Raw genomic sequence first — 19,378 nt, 5'->3', positions numbered from 1 at the left:
AGTCCCGAATTGGGCTCCCTGCTCAGCGGGGAGCCTGCTTCTCCCTCTGCCTGCTCCCCGTGCTTGTGCGCTCGCTCTCTCTGTCTCTGACAAATAAATAATAAAGAAATTGTGAAAGCAGAAATCCTGTTTTTCACGTATTATCTGGAAGTAAAAGATTAGGTATTTTTTGGGCTGCTTTGTGTGTGTGTGTGAATTATTACTTATGATATTAAAATGAGTTGATTTTTATTTTATTTTTTTAAAGATTTTATTTATTTATTTGACAGAGAGAGACACAGCGAGAGAGGGAATACAAGTGAGGGAGAGGGAGAAGCAGGCTTCCCGCTGAGCAGGGAGCCCGATGTGGGGCTCGATCCCAGGACCCTGAGATCATGACCTGAGCCGAAGGCAGATGCTTAACGACTGAGCCACCCAGGCGCCCCTAAAATGAGTTGATTTTTAAATGTTAGTATTGAGTCTACCAATTACTTTGAACTGCTACGAGTATTTCTATCTGTTCTGTTGCCACAAGATTAAGAGTATCCACAGCCTAAATCAGATCACTGAAGTAAGTTAATAAATCAAAGCCAAGGATGATATTAAAGTACCAATCAGTGGATCAGCTGCTGGCATCCTAATATCTATGCCATAACATTAGCTTTTTTTTTTTTTTTAAGTTGAGTGTCTCACCTGTGGAGAAAGATTAGCCCTCATTAAAACAGTGTCGTTGGTGTAGAACAGCTCTGGAAGGAGCACTTCCACAGGCTGTGGGGATGGCTGGTGCTATTCCTCCACTTTTAACTTCCTTTGCTTCCTTTTAACTTAGGTACACTTGGAAGGCTTGGGGTTATAGTTTTGCGGGATTTGAGTGTGTGCGTGCGTGTGTTTTATTTACGGTTAAAAGAGTCTTCACGGAAGTGTTACTGGGTCATGTAGAAGATAACATTTTTAGTTTTATTTTTTCCAATGACAAACATTATTAAAATAAACTTTTGTAAAATATAAAGGGCATGGAACAAAAATTTAACTTAGTGAAAGCATTTTGGCTGGGGACTGAACTGAAGTGGCTTAGGTACATTTTTCTTTTTTCTTTTTTATTTTTTTTATTGTTACGTTAATCACCATACATTACATCATTCGTTTTAGATGTAGTGTTCCATGATTCATTGTTTGCGTATAACACCCAGTGCTCCATGCAGTACGTGCCCTCTTTAATACCCATCACCAGGCTAACCCATCCTCCCACCCCCTTCCCCTCTAGAACCCTCAGTTTGTTTTTCAGAGTCCATAGTCTCTCATGGTTCATCTCCCCCTCCGATATTCCCCCTTCATTCTTCCCCTCCTGCTATCTTCTTCTTCTTTTTTTTTTTTCTTAACATATATTGCATTATTTGTTTCAGAGGTACAGGTCTGTGATTCAACAGTCTTGCACAATTCACAGTGCTTACTAGAGCACATACCCTCCCCAGTGTCTATCATCCAGTCACCCCATCCCTCCCACCCCACCCCCCACTCCAGCAACCCTCAGTTTGTTTCCTGAGATTAAGAATTCCTCATATCAGTGAGGTCATATGATACACGTCTTTCTCTGTTTGACTTATTTCGCTCAGCATAATACCCTCCAGTTCCATCCACGTCGTTGCAAATGGCAAGATCTCATTCCTTTTGATGGCTGCATAATATTCCATTGTGTATATATACCACATCTTCTTTATCCATTCATCTGTCGATGGACATCTTGGCTCTTTCCACAGTTTGGCTATTGTGGACATTGCTGCTATAAACATTGGGGTGCACGTACCCCTTCGGATCCCTACATTTTACCATATGATCCAGCAATTGCACTACTGGGCATTTACCCCAAAGATACATTTTTCTTTTTGTGATAATTTAGCTTTACTATAGGAACGGAATATAGAGGCAGCAATGAATGCCCCTAAAACCAGCTCAAATACAGGCTCTCAAATGAGCCCCTGATAAGCACTGGACTGAAGTTACTTCAAAGTTATTTTCTTGGGCCCAAAGTGCTAACTGTTTTCCTAACTAAAGATTTCTCCTTATGCTTTAGATCAGGGGTTGACAAATGACGGCACATGGGCCAGACCCAGGCTGTTGTCTGTTTTGGTGGTATCCATGAGCTGAGAATGATCTTTAGAGTTTTAAATGATTGAGAGAGAGAGAGAGAAATGATATTTCATAACTGAGAATTATATGAAATTCGAATTTTGGTGTTTATACATAAAAGTTTATTAGAAGAAAGCCATTCATTTACATACTGTCTATGGCTCTTTTGTGCTAAAGTAGCAGAGTTGAATACTTGGAACAGAGGCCTGATGACCTGCAAAGCCTAAACTATTTATTATCTACCCCTTTACCAAACAGTTTGTAGAATCCTGCTTCCGAAGTCAGTGATGCCCTAGACCTTGTGACTCTTCTGTATCTGCCCTTGGTGGGTTTGCAAGAATGAGGTACCAGAGGCTGTCCTCACAGACAGCTAAATAAAGGGATGGCAAATACTTATCGAACGCAATTTTTTTTTTTTTAGTTTAGCAGTTTTGATGCTCCCCTTCTTTTTCATAATATTGTTACCATGAAACTAACTTTATGAAAATGTGGACCAAAAAAATGAATGGAGTGAAAACAAAAATCACTTATTCCCCATGTTACATTACTTCATGTTTGGCTTGTTTTCATTTATTTATTATTTAACTTCAGCTTTATTGAGGTATAATTGACATATAAAATTTAAGATATCTAAAATGTATACCGTGGTGATTTGGTATCCATGCACATCGTGGGAAGACTCCCCCCATCTAGCTCATGAACACACCCACCACCTCACATATTTATTCCCTTCCCCCTTTTGAAAAAAATTTTTAAAAGACTTTATTTATTTATTTGACAGAGAGAGACAGAGCACAAGCAGGGGGAGTGGCAGCAGGAGAGGGAGAAGCAGGCTCCCCACTGAGCAGGGAGCCCGAAATGGGGCTCGATCTCAGGACCCTGGGATTATGACCTGAGCTGAAGGCAGACACTTAATAACTGAGGCACCCAGGCACCCCCCCTTCGCCTTTTTTTGATGAGAAGATTTAGTTCTAGTCTCTTAGCAAATTTCAGTTATACAATATAGTGTTATAAACTATAGTCACTGTATTTGACATTAGATCCCCAAACCTTATTCAGTTTATAGCTGGAACTTTGTACCTTTTTACCAACCTCTCCCTATTTCTCTACCCCTGCTCCAGCCCCTGGCAAGCAATTTGCTACCCTCTGTTTCTATGAGTTTGACTCTTTTTTAAGATTCTATATATAAGTGATACCATGCAGTATTTGTTTTTGTCTGACTTACCTCACTTAGCATAATGCCTTCAAGGTCCATCCATGTTGTGGCATGTGGTGGGATTTCCTTCTCTCATGACTGAATAATATACCACTGAATATATATACCACATCTTTTTTATCCATTCATCTGTTGATAGACACTTAGGTTGTTTGCATATTTTGGCTATTGTGAAGAATGCTGCAATGAACATGGGAGTGCAGGTATCTCTTCAAGGTACTGATTACATTCTCTTTGGATATATACTCCGGAAGTGGGATTTCTGGATCATACAGTAGTTCTATTTTTAATTTTTTTTAAGAATCTCCATACTGTTTTCCATAGTGGCTGCACCAGTTTGCTTTCCTACCAACAGTGGGTGAGGGTCCCCTTTTCTCCATATTCTTGCCACCACTTCTCATTTCTTGTCTTTTGATAGCAATTCTAACAGGTATTACCTAAAGGTGATTTGGATATGCATTACCCTGATGATTAGTGATGTTGAGCACCTGCAAGAAGCGGCTGTTGGCCATCTGTAAGTCGTTTTTGGAAAAATGTTTATTTAGATCCTCTTTTTTTTTTTTTTTTGGTATTGAGTTGTATGAGGCTTTTTTTCTTTTCTAATATATTTTGGATATTAACCTCTTATCAGATGAATGATTTGCAAATATTTTCTCCCATTCCGTAGGTTGCCTTTTCATTTTGTTGATGGTTGCCTTTCCTGCGCAGGAGCTTATTAGCTTGATCTAGTCCTACTTGTTTATTTTTGCTTTCGTTGCCTTTACTTTTGGTGTCACACCCTAAAAATCTTGGCAAGCAAGACCAATGCAAAGGAGCTGACCCACTATGTTTTTTTCTAGGATTTTATGGTTGCAGGTCTTATGTGTAAGTCTTTAATCCATTTTGAGTTGATTTTTGTGTGTGGTGTAAGAGAGTGGTCCAGTTTCCCTCTTTTGCCTATATGGCTGTCCAGTTCTTCCAGCACCATTTATTGAAGAGACTTTTCCCATTATGTATTCTTGGCTCCTTTGTCGCAAATTATTTGACCATATATGTGTGGGTTTATTTCTGGGCTCTCTGTCCTTTTTCATTTCTCTATGTGTTTTTAATGGCAGTACCTACTGTTTTGATTACTACAGCTTTGTAGTATAGTTTGAAATCAGGACGTGTGATGCCTCCAGCTTTGTTTTTCTTTCTTAAGATGGCTTTGGCTATTCGGAGTCTTTTGTGGTCACCTGCAAATTTTAGGATTGTTTGTTCTATTTCTGTGACAAATGCCATTGGGATTAAATTGTATATGTAGCTTGCTTTGGGCAGTATGGACATTTTAACAATATTAATTCTTCCAACCCATGAGCATGGAATATCTTTCCATTTGTTTCTGTCTTCTTCAGTTTCTTTCATCGGTGTTTTATGGTTTTCAATATACAGGTATTTTACCTCCTTGGGTAAATATATTCCTAGGTATTTTATTCTTTTTGATGCCCTTGTAAATGAAGTTGTTTTCTTAATTTCTGTTTCTGGTAGTTCATTATTACCGTATAGAAGCACAACAGATTTTTGTATATGGATTTTATATCCTGCAGCTTTACTGAATTCATTTATTAGTTCTAACAATTTTTTTTTTTTGGTAGGCTCTTTGGATTTTTTCTATATAATATCATGTCATCTGCAGATAGAGACAGTTTTACTTCTTCTTCCTTTTTGATTTGATGCCTCTTATTTCTTTTACTTGCCTACTTTCTCTGACTAAGACTTCCAGTAATATGTTGAATAAAAGTGGCAAGAGTGGGCATCCTTGTCTTGTTTCTGATCTTAGAGGAAAAGCTCTCAGCTTTTCATCATTGACTATTATGTTAGCTGTGGGCATATCCTATGTGGCCTTTATTATGTTGAGGTACGTTCCCTCTACACCCACTTTGTTGAGAGTTTTTATAATGAATGATGTTGAACTGTGTCAAATGCTTTTTCTGTATCTATTGAGAAGATCATATGATTTTCATACTTCATTTTGTTAATGTAGTATATCACACTGATTGATTTTCAGATGTTTAACCATTCTTGTATCCTTGGAATAAATCCCACTTTATCATGGTGTATGATCCTTTTAATGTACTATTGAATTTGGTTCGCTAATATTTTGTTGGGGATTTTTGCATCTATGTTCATCAGAGATATTGGCCTAAAATTTTCTTTTCTTGTAATGTCCTTGGCTTAGCCTTGCAAAATGGAGTTTGGAAGTGTTCCCAGCTCTGGCTTATTTATTTCCTTTTAGTTTTTATTCTGTATGTTGGATACTTTTTGCAGAAATGGGATATCACATATAACTTTTAAGTTGACTTTTTTCCTTTTTTACTAAATATGTGTCTTTAAATACACAATTTTCATGGCTACATTGTATTCTACCTTTGGAAGAATTATAACTTATTTAACAACTCTTATTGTTGGACATTTGGGTTCTAGAATAAATAATACTACATTATATGTCTTTCATACAAATAGCTGTCTACATATATTTTTAGAAATATACTAACTGGGTCAAAAGAGATGAGTATTTTTAAGTTGGGGAGAATGTTTACCATATGCATATGGTAGGAACAAAATTACTTCCCAGATAGGCTTAAAAATGACTGCATATTTATTTCATCCTTGTCCCACTTAATGCATTATTTTAATGGTTGCCAATATTTTAAAAGCATTATTTTAATTTTCATTTATTTCATGACTAGTAGAGTTGTATCTCTTAAATATATATTATTTTTCTGTGACTTGTTTGTTCTTGTCCTTTACCCATTTTTCTTTTATAATGGGAAGTCAGTATTATTTTTAAAGGCCTATTTCCATATTAAGGCTATTAGCTTTTGTGTATATAGTATGCATGTATATGTGTGTATATTTATAACACAGATATCATACCTAATTCACCCTAAATTTTTTTGTGTATGGTATTTTTGACATAATGGAATTTTAAATGGTTATGTAGTCATTATATTGATTTTCTCCTTTGTGATTTTTGTCCATCTGTTTTAGTTTTGTAATCGTTTTTTGCTCTGAAATTTCTCTCCAATATAAGCATCAGCCAAATATTCCCCTATATTTTTTGTGTGCTTTAAACGATTTCATTATTTACATTTCACATATCTGTGTAGAATTTACTTTCATGTGCGGTTATTATCAAACTTGATTTTCCCCCTGTACTTCGCCAATTTTTCTAGCAACTTATGTGGATAAACCTACATTCCTCAGTGGTTTATGATGTTTCCTTTGTAATATAAAAATAATTTAGGTTTACCAGATTCTCTTTCAGGTCTTACTTTTGTGTTCTATTGATCTGTCTGCCAATTCTTTTTTTAGATCACACTGTTTTAATTGTTTATTTGTAATACCTCATAGGACAAGTTACCCCTCACTCCTCCCATTGATCTCCTTTTACAAAATTTCCTTTGGTTGCTTTTTTGGGGGAGGGTGGCGCAAAGAGTAGTAGGATTAGTGGTTTCTTAATCCCATTCTTCAATCAAGGCAATAAAAACATGTTATTAGAAGAGTAGGGTTTTTTTTTTCCTGTAACTTGAAAATAGATATTCAGTTTATTCATCTAACAGTTCTATCAACTTCTCTGAAAATACGTTTTAAAAGGTGAAAAAAAGTACAGTTCTGTTTCCAACCTCTGAATAGTTCCGCATGTCTTAAAATAGTTTTTTTTTTCCTTTGCCAGTTTTAGCATTTTGGATTTTATTCTATGATGATATAGCTTGGTTAATAGATTGTGTTTTAGGCATTAAAAAATTATTCCTCAATGAGAGCTTGATGGGAGTTATGAAATATCTTGTTAGTTGCTGTTGTTGAGTTTTTATTCCATAATCATAAACTTAACTCTGCAATCCAGCAAGACTTGGAGTGGGATAAGGAAAAATGGAACCCAAAGAAGAACAGTGTGAACACAAAGATCATAGGAATTTATAAGCAGACAGGGATGAGGAGTGCTCTCCTGAGCAACAGAAGAAATGGCCTGGTGGTTAAAATAAAATGCAAGTCAAATTTACTGGTTGTCCATGCTAGGCGATGGTGATCTTCTTTCTGGTCTTAAAATTCCTAGACCCAAAGTGTTCCATGGTTTCCACAGTATTCATGCACTCTTTTTCACTTTGCCAAAGATCATGGGCTTGCCATCTAACCATACAGTACTGACATTCTTGGGAACCATTTATATTGGGCCTAGGACAAGGTGCTGGGACCTGTATAACTGAGGATGAAATTGTCATCGTCAAATTTCTCCCTTAGATGGACTTGTTGCCAGTGCCATTATGGCATTTGAAGTCTCCATCCTGCCACATAAACCCCCTAATAATTTTTTAAAAACAGGAATCTTTATAACAAAATCCCTTCTTCCCAATGCTCAGAACATGAAAGTTTTCTGCTGTTTTTGAGAGTTTGTCTAGTAACAGCTCTCAGGAGATGTAGCCAAAGGGCTCATTGGCGATGATGATGTCAAAGAACATGGTGGAGTTGAGCATGGCTGCCCGGTGTGGTGTGGCCCCAGGAGGTGGTGATGGTATCTGTAAAGCTATCTTTTTTTTTTTTTAAAGATTTTATTTATTTGACAGAAGATACATAGCGAGAGGGGAACACAAGTAGGGGGAGTGGGAGAGGGAGAAGCAGGCTTCCCGTTGAGCAGGGAGCCCAATGTGGGGCTCGATCCCAGGACCCTGGGATCATGACCTGAGCCAAAGGCAGACGCTTAACAACTGAGCCATACAGGTGCCCCTCTGCAAAGCTATCTTATTCTTGTTCTTTATTTCTTTTTTATTTTAATTCTAGTTTAGTTAATAAACAGTGTTATATTAGTTTCAGGTGTATGATGTAGTGATTCAACAATTCTATACATTATCAGTGCTCCTCCATGATAAATGTACTCTTCATCCCCTTCACCTGTTTCATCCATTCCCCCACTCACCTCCCCTCTGGTAACCACCAGTTTGTTCTCTATAATTAAGAGTCTGTTTTATGGCCTGCCTTTTTTTTTTTCTTTGTTTGTTTTGTTTCTTAAATCTACATATGAGTGAATTCATATGGTATTTGTCTTTCTCTGACTGACTTATTTCACTTAGCATTATACTCTGTAGATCCAGCCATGTTGTTGTAAATGGCAAGATTTCATTCTTTTTTCACATTTTTTTTATCCATTTATCCATTGATGGACACTTGGGCTGCTTCCATAATTTGGCTATTGTAAATACTGCTGCAATAAACATAGCGGTGTATATATCTTTTTGAATTAGTGTTTTTGTATTCTTTGGGTAAATATCCAGTAGTGGAATTACTGAATCATATGGTAATTCTATTTTTAGTTTTTTGAGGAACCCCCATACTGTTTTCCACAGTAGCTGCACCAGTTTGCATTCCCACCAACACTGCATAAGGATTCCTTTTTCTCCACATCCTCACCAACACTGGTTGTTTTTTGTTTGTTTGTTTGTTTGATTTCAGTCATTCTGACAGGTGTGAGGTGATATCTCATTGTGGTTTTGTTTTGTATATCTCTGACGATGAGTGATGTTGAGAATCTTTTCATTCTTGTTCTTATGAGTTGTTTTCCCAAGGTCAAAATAGGGAGAATAATCATGAAAACTAGTTCTAAAACATGCTTGCATTTTATGGACAATATTAGAGTGATTCGTTCATGCAACAGATATTTACAGCATCCTCACTATGAGCCAGGCACTAGCATCATGGGTGCTGGACATATACCAAGGAGCAAAATAAGGGCAATACTTGCTCTGGAGATTCAATTCCAGTAGGAGATATAAACAAATAAATAAAAATATAAAATGCAGTGTAAAATAGAGGTAAGTGCTCTGAAGATAAACAAAGCAAGGTGAAAGGAAAGATTATGGCAGGAATGAGGATGACCACTCTTGGGTAGTGTGATTAAGAAAGGTCTCTGTGATTAGGTGGCCTTTGCAGAGACTTGAAAGAGATGAGGAAGCAAGTTATACAAGCTGATAGGTTCTGGGACCATTGAGGAGCCCAGCATATTCAGAAAGGAGTGAGTATGTCAGAGAGTAGTGGGAGATAAGGTCAGAGAAGTAGCCAGGGTCAAATTAAAGGGTCTGATTTTACTGAGGTGATGATGAGAAGCTGTTGGAAGATTCTGAGCAGGAGAATGACATGATTTGATGTCATTTGAGTTGTATCTCTCTGGCTGCCTTTACAAAAAGTGGATGTCACTAAGGACACTGGGCGAATAGCAGATTTGGGTAGTAGGTATGAAGAGTTCTGTTTGGACAGGCCCCATTGGAAGTGCCTATTAGCCACCTGAGAGGTGATGTCTAATTGGTAGTAGGATGATGCATGAGTCTGGAGCACCAAAGATAGCAATATTGGAAGAACATATGTTGGTTTAGCACTGTGGTCCTGGGTCAGATCACTCAGGAGTATATTGATTTCTAGGGCTTCTGTAACAAATAACCATCAATTCTCTGGCTTACAATAACAGAAATTGTTGTTACTCATAATTCTGGAGGCTAGAAGTCCAGAGTCCTGCAGGGCCTTTCTCACTCCCTTTGACTCATCTAGCCTCTAAGGCTTGTTGGTGTTCCCTGGTTTGTGACCCCTCACTCTAATCTCTGCCTCTCTCTTCTAAGGGCACTTGTTTTTGGATTAATGGCTCATCTGGATAATCCACGACAAGCTGCTCTCAAAATCCTTAACCTAACGATGTTTTACAATATAAGGCAATATTCACTCTTTTATCATGTAAGGCAATATCCACAGGTTCCAGGGATTAGGACATGGAGCTGTCTTTTGGGGGCCACCATTCACTCATCACAGGCAATGGAGTGTGGATTGAAAAGAGAAGTGGTCTCAAGACTAAGCTGTGGGGCATGAGAGCATTCGGAAGCAGGGAAGAGAACTTGGAGCCAGTGAAGGAAACTGAAAGGAGGTCAGTGAGGTGTATGAGGAGCAGGAGAGTTGGAACGTGGTGTCTGGGGAGGAAGTGTTTCAATAAGGAGACAATTTGCATATGGAAAGCTGCTGAGGTGTGTAGAAAATAAGGATCGAGCCTTGATGATTAGATTTGGTAAGACAAGTCATTGGTGAACTTGCCAAAACTGTGTTCAGTGGCATTACTTGCATCTGTTGTGGTCCTCAGTGCTGAAACCAGCTTCCCCTGGAATATTATAATCCTGTTTTCATTGTGGGATCAGTGGTTGGCCAAGCACATAGAATTTAAAAAGTTATTTTGTAATTTCTTTTTCTTCCTTCTATTTGAAGTTATGTTTGTGAGTATGTTGTGTCAATAGTTTGGTTTCTTCAAACAAACTGTTATATGCTCATGGTAGAAATTTTGGAAATTACAAAAAGAAAAAAAATTAAAATGGGTTATTGCATTTTAAATTTCATCTAAACAAGCCATTTTTTTTTGCAACCATTTTTTTCTAGGACTTTCTTGTTGAATTGCTCATTTTTTTGATTGGGCTTTGAGGCCTTTCTAGAAATGTCACTGAATTCAGTGATATGATTTCCCAGGAGTAGGTAAAGGACAATGTTACTCACAATGTGTCGTCTTATGACTTGGGTTTTGAGGTACCAAAGTGAATGGCTGGGCAGGTAACCTCCCCAAAGCTGCCCAGTTGTTAAAAAGGAGACCCTCCCAGGAAAACTGAATGGGAAGAAATCAGAGAGGGATACAAACCATGAGAGACTCTGGACTGTGGGAAACAAACTGAGGGTTGCTGGAGGGGAGGGGGGTGGAGGGATGGGGAAACCAGGTGATGGGCATTAAGGAGGGCACGTGTGGTGATGAGCACTGGGTGTTATACACAACTAATGAATTGTTGAACGCCACATCAAAAACCAGTGGTGTACTATATGTTCGCTAACTGAACATAATATAAATAAATAAATAAATAAATAAATAAATAAATAAATAAATAAATGGAGACCCTCCCAAATAGAGGAGTCTGTGCTGGTGAGTGAATTGCAGATAGGTCCATTCCATTTATAGAACATCCAAACAACATGTATTCAGGAGCCAGTGTTCTCAATTTGTCTCCCCAGATGTTAATATAGGGAGGCAGTGAATTTTTTTTTTAGTTTCGGAAAGCTAATAAGGGAATTGGGTGAACCTTAATATCACATTAATATTTTCATTTTTTATAATGTCTGCATTAAATTTGTGAGAGATCAGACTAAGGGAGAACAAACTGTGACTCGAAGTAAGTTTAGAGTAAAAATCACCATATTCATCTCAGTCTAAAACAGGTAGATTGAGGGTAGGATGAGGAACACAGGGACAGCACCAAGGGTGCTAGAACGTGGCTTTTTGAGTAGATTCAGGATTAAATCGTCCTGAGATCTCCTCTGGATCCCAAAATCAGCACCGTAAGATGGTGATAATAGACTCTGACTAGATGTCTCTCTTTTTTGATTTAAGCAGCTATCTCTGAAGAAAAGGTCCAGTGAGCCTACTTACTAATCACATTTCCTCTTGAAGATCTGGCAAAGCTTTCCCCATTTTCTATTATTTAAATTGCCTAAATTTTATGTATAAGTCAATGGATATTGGAAAATATAGACCTCATAAAGATGCCAAATTAATTATTGGTGTTCAAGACCAAATACTAGTAGGGAAAATATGTTGTTCTAGAATACTAGGTCAGTATTTTTAGGGAGTTGAGTAAAAAACAGGGAGGAATACGTTCTTATTTTATTATTCTGAAGCTCAGAATCTGAGCTGCTGACATAAATTGAGATCAGTACTCTTATCCCATTTTTTACTTTTTCTGTTTTGCCTGCCAAAAGTCCAGATGAGAAAAAGGTCTCAAAAGTGGAAATAAGGAAACTCGTTTTATATAAGCCAAATTACTTGTTAATATGGCTATTAAAGGCTGAGAATGAGTTTTAGAATTTAGAGTTCATTATATTTATCTTCCAATCAAGCCAAAATTATTGAGAATACCATATGTTTTTAGAAAACATATTTGGTGTCTTTGGGAACTCGAGGCTACTAAATCATTAACAGCTGCCAGAATGGAATAGACCAAATGTACTTGGAATTTAGTTCTTTGTAGTTGGGAAGTTTGTGGATTTCCTGGTTCAGCCCATCTGATGAGAAGAATAACTCTCAAAACATGTTAGCTGGTTGCACAGAATAAATAATATTGCCAGAGAATGTGAGATAGATGGGAGTAAAGAGAAATTTACAAGACTGTGTCATCAGTTGAAGACAAATAAAGGCAATTAAAGAGGGAAATAATAGTGCCCATTGTTGATGTTACTCAGATGCAGTGGTTCTCAGCCTGGGCACTGTTGACATTTTGGGCCAGATCATTATGTGTTGTGGGGTTTGTCCTGTGTATTGTACAAAGATGAGCAGCAATTCTGTCCTCCACCCCCGGATGCCACAGCACCCTCTCCCTAGTTGTGACATGCCAAATGTCCTGGTGGAGGCAGACTTGACCCTGATTGAGAACCACTGCGCCAGACTGCCCGAAGAACCCCCAAAGTCACATCCCAGTTACACGCTCAAGATAGAATGGGATGAAGGGGAAGCCTTATTGAGAACATTGGTTGTTGAACATGTTATTGGTATGAGGTTTTATTTGGGAAGCATAATAATGAAAGGTATAACTCCTTCATGTATACTTTACCGATAAAAAGTAAATCACTTTTTTTCCAGCCTAGAGTTAAACGCTGTCCAACTGCCTGGATTTGAGTCCCAGTTTTCATACTTTTTAGCTATGTGATCTTTGGCAAGTTACTTAAGCTCTCTGAGCCTGACTTTTTTTTTTTTTTTAAGATTTTATTTATTTATTTGACAGAGAGAGAGAGAGAGAGAGAGGGAACACAAGCAGGGGGAGTCGGAGAGGGAGAAGCAGGCCTCCCGCAGAGCAGGGAGCCCAATGCGGGACTCGATCCCAGGACCCTGGGATCATGACCTGAGCTGAAGGCAGACGCTTAACGACTGAGCCACCCAGGCGCCCCTGAGCCTGACTTTTCTTGTCTGTAAAATGGAGTTCATTACAGGTTATAAGTATAAATCTATAAGTATACTTATAGTTCTTTTTCCTTTTTTTCTTCCCTTTTTTTGATTAATCTTCCCTTAAGGTTCTTCTTTTATTTTAAGTGTTATATAGATATTTGCTGTTACTATTAGTTGGGATAACAAATCAAGAGAGCTATACCAGGCCTATGAGCTCAAAATGTTTTGAGTTCAATATAGACTGTTGTCTTTCTCACTGTGTATTCCCACAGTTAGTATAAATAAATTGCCTTCATAATTCTAGTTACTTCATCTTTTCTACCAGGCACAGGACCACTGCTAACATAAGCAGTATTTATGGTCAAAGAGAAAGGTGTCCTTGCCTCTGGGCACTTCCAGCTCCATGTCAGTGTTGGCAAGCAGAGCATGGGCTGGATTTCATTTCCATGCCCCCACTGGGCAAGGTGCCTCTGTGCAGTGGTCAGTGAGCATGACTGTGCAGGGTCCTGATGGGGGCATTATTCCTGCAAGGAAACCTGGCTTAGATACTCAAATCTCCTACTCCAGGGTGAATTGTGTCAACTGGATTGGGTTACTAGTAATCATGCCACTTACTGCCTTGATTTCTCTGCCCTCCCATGCTGCTCTGAAGGGTGGAGGTGGGGTGTTGAGCCCAACACTTGAAAAGCTTGGGTATGAGAGGGAATCCACAGATATGCTGTCAAACTGTTAACATGGGGATGTTTTTAAAGCCTTGAAGTTGGATGAGATCACTTAGGCATGGTGAGAGGAATAAGAAGACAAAGGGCCGAGGGCTGAGCCTCAGGGAACTCAAACTTTCAAGATCACATGAAAGTATAGGAACAGGCAAAGGAAACTGAGGAGAACTCAGACAAGGAGGAGGAAAAGTGAGGGTGAGCTGTCACAGAAGGTAAAAGAGAGTGAAAACCAAAGCCTATACTTTGTGAATGAATGGCTGTAGGAATACCTCGGTTGTACAAATCATGATAGTAACTCATGACCAACTGAGAAGTAATGTTAACATTTCCACTTCCTTACCAACCCCCCTCTTGTCTCGTAGGTTAAAGCTTCTGATGCAGATGCAGGACTCTATGGCTTTGTGGAGTATTCTCTTTATGAGGGATTCCAAAGCTGTGACGTGTCTCCAGCATTCCAGATCGACCCACATGATGGGCGAATCTGTGTTTCTCAAGATATCGATAGGGAAAGGGATCCCGCAACCTATGATCTCTTGGTGAAAGCTAAGGATGGGGTAAGTGTTCATGTATGAAATCTCAAACATACTCAACAGTGAACCACTGTCTACATATCAGAGAGTACCATTGATTATCAATTAGCCAATCTTGTCTCACAAATCACTACCTCTTTCTTTTGCAAATAACAGACATTATATATCATTTCATCCATAAAGAGTTCAATAATATCTATAACAGATAACTACTTTTTAAAAACATGACTACATGGGGCACCTGGGTGGCTCAGTCGCTTAAGCGTCTGCCTTCGGCTCAGGTCATGATCCTGGGGTCCCGGGATCGAGCCCCACATCGGGCTCCCTGCTCAGCGGGGAGCCTGCTTTTCCCTCTCCCTCTGCCTGCCACTCTGCCTACTGGTGCTCTCTCTCTGTCTCTCTGTCAAATAAATAAATAAAATCTTAAAAAAAAATAAAAAATAAAAACATGACTACAATAAATTAACGATAATTCTTTAATAATATCTAATATCCAGTCCATTTAAAATTTTCTGGATTATCTAAAAATGTCTTTTAAAAGGTGACTTATTTGACTTAAGATCCAAATGAGTTCAAAATTGATTTGATTGCAGTATCCCTTCAGTTTCAGTCCATAACAGTCAGCTCCCCGCTCTCCTCCCTAACCTACCTTACCTTTTCTCTGATGGTATTTGTTTTTGGAAGAAATCAAATTATTTGCCCTGTAAATGTTCCACCTTCTGAATGTGGCTGATTACATCCTTGGGATTCATTTAATGTCTTCTTTTATCATATTTCCTATGAACTGACATTCTGAGCCAGAAGCCGGATTAGTTTTGGATTCATTTAGGTGGTGCTGCGTGCTTCTTACTCTATCGCCAGACACACGCCATTATTCCATCACAGGGTGCAATGTGGTGGATGTTGAATTTTGTTATTCCTTTTGCATTTATTATCTGGAATTCTTCAAATAAGAATGTTCTCTCATCAACTATTTGATTATCCTGGAATACAATTCATACAGGAGAGGCAGGATAATGCTTGATTAGTTCTATTTTATCTGTTTTTAGAATAACAAGTTGGTGCATTTACTGTCTCCAAAGGGTGTGGATGATTTTTTTTTTTAAAGATTTTATTTATTTATTTAACAGAGAGAGACACAGTGAGAGAGGGAACACAAGCAGGGGGAGTGGGAGAGGGAGAAGCAGGCTTCCCGCAGAGCAGGGAGCCCGATGCGGGGCTCGATCCCAGGACCTTGGGATCATGACTTGAGCCGAAGGCAGACGTTTAACAACTGAGCCACCCAGGTGCCCCGGGTGATTTTTTTTTCTAGTGTGATTATGAATTCCTGGATTTTTGTATATTTGATGTATTTCATACATTGCTGACATTCTCTCTGATGTTCATACTGACTCATCTTAGGTCAGTAGAGGCACCTTCAATTTGACTTTTAAGTCTTTTTTTGGTAAACTTTTAAATTGGCATATAAAATGCATGCATCAAGGTGCACAAATTATAGTATAATTTCGTGGATTTTTGCAAAATAAACACATGCATGGAAGCAGATGAAGAAACATTACCTGAACCCTGAAAGCCTCTCTCTAGGCCTCTAGGCTTATCCCTTGCTTCCTGCCTTTCAGGTTAATCACTATTGACTTTTTTTTTTTATATTTTATTTATTTATTTGATAGAGAGAGCATGTGAGGGAGTGTGTGAGCTGGGGGAGGGGCAGAGGGAGAGGGAGAAGGAGGCTTCCTACTGAGCAGGGAGCCGATGTGGGACTTGATCCCATGACTGTGGGATCATGACCTGAGCTGAAGGCAGATGCTTAACCGACTGAGCCACCCAGGAGCCCCCATCACTATTGACTTCTAACAACAAATATCAAACAATGAATCATGGAACACTACATCAAACACTAATGATGTACTGTATGGTGACTAATATAATAAAAAAACCCACAAATATCATTTGCCTGTTTTTAAACTTCAGCAAATAGATTTATACACTATGTTTTTATTGTTTCTTTTGTCCAACATTATTTCTAAGAATCATACATGCTGTTGTGTATAGCAACAGTTCGTTCATTCTCATTTGTTCATAGTATTCTTTTACGGGAAATTTGTGATAATTTTTTATCTATTCTATAATTGATGGCATACATTTTAGGCTATTACAAAAAGTGCTTCTATTAACATTCTTATACATGTAATTTGGTGAACAAATATAAGCATTTCTTTTTTTTTTTTAAGATTTTATTTATAGAGCACAAGCAGGGAAGGGGCGGGGGGGGGGGGCAGGGAGGTGCGTGCAGAGACAAAGAAAATCTCTTGCTCCCGGCTGAGAGTGGAGCCTAACATAGGGCTTGATTCCAGGACCCTGAGATCCTGACCTGATCCGAAATCAAGAGCCAGGTGCTTAACCGACTGAGCCACCCAGGCCCCAAGCATTTCTATTGAGTATGTATTTAGGAGTGGAATCGCTAGATCTTAAGAAAGCCAAACAACTTTTCAAATGGTTGTACCAATTTATACTCCCACCAGAAGGGTATGAGAATTTCATTTGCTCCACATCCTCCCAACAATTGGTATTTAATGTCTTTTTAATTATAGCAATTCTGGTACCTGGTCAGTGGTGTATCACATTGGGGTTTTCCTTTGCATTTCCTTGATGACTAATGAACTGAGCACTGTTTCATACGCTTATTGGCTGTTTGTAGAACTGATTTTGTGAAGTGTCTGTTCAATTCTTTACCCATTTTCTATTGTATTACTGGGTTCCTTTCTTGTCGATTTGTATGAATTCTTATATTTTTGGCATTCAAGTCCTTTGTTGTATATACTTACTGTGTGTATCTTTTTCCATTCTGTGGCTTGCCTTTTTACTCCCTTACGGATGTCTTTTGAGGAACAGAAGTTGTTGATTCTAATAAAGATTAGTTTATTAATTTGCTTACCTTTACAGCAAATTTAGAAGTATTTGCTATCCTTCTTAGAAGTAATTGCTTACCTTAGAGACATGAGGTGTCACCTTACATTTCCTTCTGAAAACTTTTTTATTTAACCTTTCATACTCATTTTTTCAATCTAGTGGGAGGAAGGCTTGTTATTTATTTTTTTCTAATATTGATACTGAGGTAACCATTCTTTCATGCTTACACTAGAGTATCACTTTTGTCCTAAATCATGTGCTGATGTACGTGTATGTCTATTTCTGGACACCCTATTTTTGACCTATTTGTCTACCATTGTACTAGCACCATACTCTCTTAATTGTTTAAGCTCTATAATAGGTCATGATATTGTATATTCTTTTAGCTTTGTCCTTCATTTTCAAGACTGCCTTGGCTATTCCTGGCTATTCCATTTACATTTCCAAGTACATTTCAGAAACAGCTTGTTCAATTTTCGTTTCTTCTTTTTTTTTTTTTTAATTTATTTGACAGAGAGAGAGCACAAGTAGGCAGAGAGGCAGGCAGAGGGAGAGGGAGAAGCAGGCTCTCTGCTGAGTAGGGAGCCCGATGTGGGGATCGATCCCAGGACCCTGGGATCATGACCTGAGCTGAAGGCAGATGCTTAACTGACTGAGCCACCCAGGCGCCCCTCAATTTTCATTTCATTACAGCAAAGATAACTTACTATATACACACTATTCTGCATTTTTATTCTTTCATTTAATTTATTTTGGAGATTTTCCTTGTTTCTTTTTTATCTGCTTACTACTCCTTTGTTGGGTACAGCTAACACCACTCTGGTCTAATCCTTTTTGAAAGTAATAGGCAGATCTACCTACTTAAGTCATGAGTTGTTGGGGAAAATGAATCTAAATATATTTACTACAAGTAAGCATGTAGAAACTACCATGAAAATGAAGTCATTTATATTTGATAAAATTAGCATGATTTGATTAGATTTTATCAACCCCTGACTGTGTGGTTTTAGGAATTCTTGCTTCTTTGTAAGAAAAGATGTAAGAAACAAAAATAGAAATAAACAGAAGAATTTAAGTTAATTCAAATTACATGATTATTAAAGCTCAATATATACACACACACAAATATTAGTGCAAGACTTCAAAAATATATGTATATGTTTTAGAGAGAGTGTGTACGTGCACATATGCCTGAGCAAACTGGGGGGAGGGGCAGAAGGAGAGAGAGAGAGAGAATCTTAAGCAGGCGCCAACCTCAGCATGGAGCCCAACGTGGAGCTTGATTCCATGACCCTGAGATCACGACCTGAGCAGAAATCAAGAGTCAGACACTTAACCGGCTGAACCACCCAGGTGCCCCCCAGAAATATATTCTTAATAGATTTTGAGACAATTGTAAAAGCCCATCCTAGAAGTGAATAACCAGTTTAAATCCAATTCTGAGTAGTTGAATATCTGTTTCTAATTAGTTGGTTTCAGATGATCTTGTAAAAGTGTATACAGAAATTATCTTAGGGGCGTCTGGGTGGCTCGTCGTTAAGCGTCTGCCTTCGGCTCAGGTCATGATCCCGGGGTCCTGGGATGGAGCCCCGCATCGGGCTTCCTGCTCAGCGGGAAGCCTGCTTCTCCCTCTCCCACTCCCCCTGCTTGTGTTCCCTCTCTCGCTGTGTCTCTCTCTGTCAAATAAATAAATAAAATCTTTAAAAAAAAAAAGAAATTATTACCGGAAATTTTTTATTCCCCCAAAGCAGTGCAATTAATTAGGATTATTGGCAGTGGAATAAAAAAATCAACCCAGATATTTAATTTAAACCTCCTTGCTTTTGTCCATTTTCATTGGGAACCTACTCTACACAAGTTGTGAAGAATGCTTCCCTTCCCCTCAGCTTACCAGACTCTATTGCAATGTTCAAGTGCATCTTTAGCCACACCA

At 38.4% G+C, this 19,378-nt stretch overlaps 1 protein-coding gene across 1 annotated transcript in view; it reads left to right on the top strand.

The window, feature by feature from the left end:
• Nucleotides 1-7,780: 7,780 nt before the first annotated feature.
• DCHS2 (dachsous cadherin-related 2) overlaps nucleotides 7,781-19,378 on the top strand; it is a 119,939-nt gene continuing 108,341 nt past the window's right edge. Inside the window, 3 exon segments of the mRNA XM_078068246.1 lie at nucleotides 7,781-7,853; nucleotides 10,133-10,248; nucleotides 14,368-14,559. Of these exon segments, the coding sequence (XP_077924372.1) occupies nucleotides 7,781-7,853; nucleotides 10,133-10,248; nucleotides 14,368-14,559 (381 nt within the window).

This window comes from Halichoerus grypus, chromosome 3 (assembly GCF_964656455.1).
Source record: "Halichoerus grypus chromosome 3, mHalGry1.hap1.1, whole genome shotgun sequence".
Classification (NCBI taxonomy): domain Eukaryota; kingdom Metazoa; phylum Chordata; class Mammalia; order Carnivora; family Phocidae; genus Halichoerus; species Halichoerus grypus.
The sequence above is the reverse complement of the archived record's forward strand: the minus strand, read 5'-3'. Positions and strand labels throughout refer to the sequence as shown.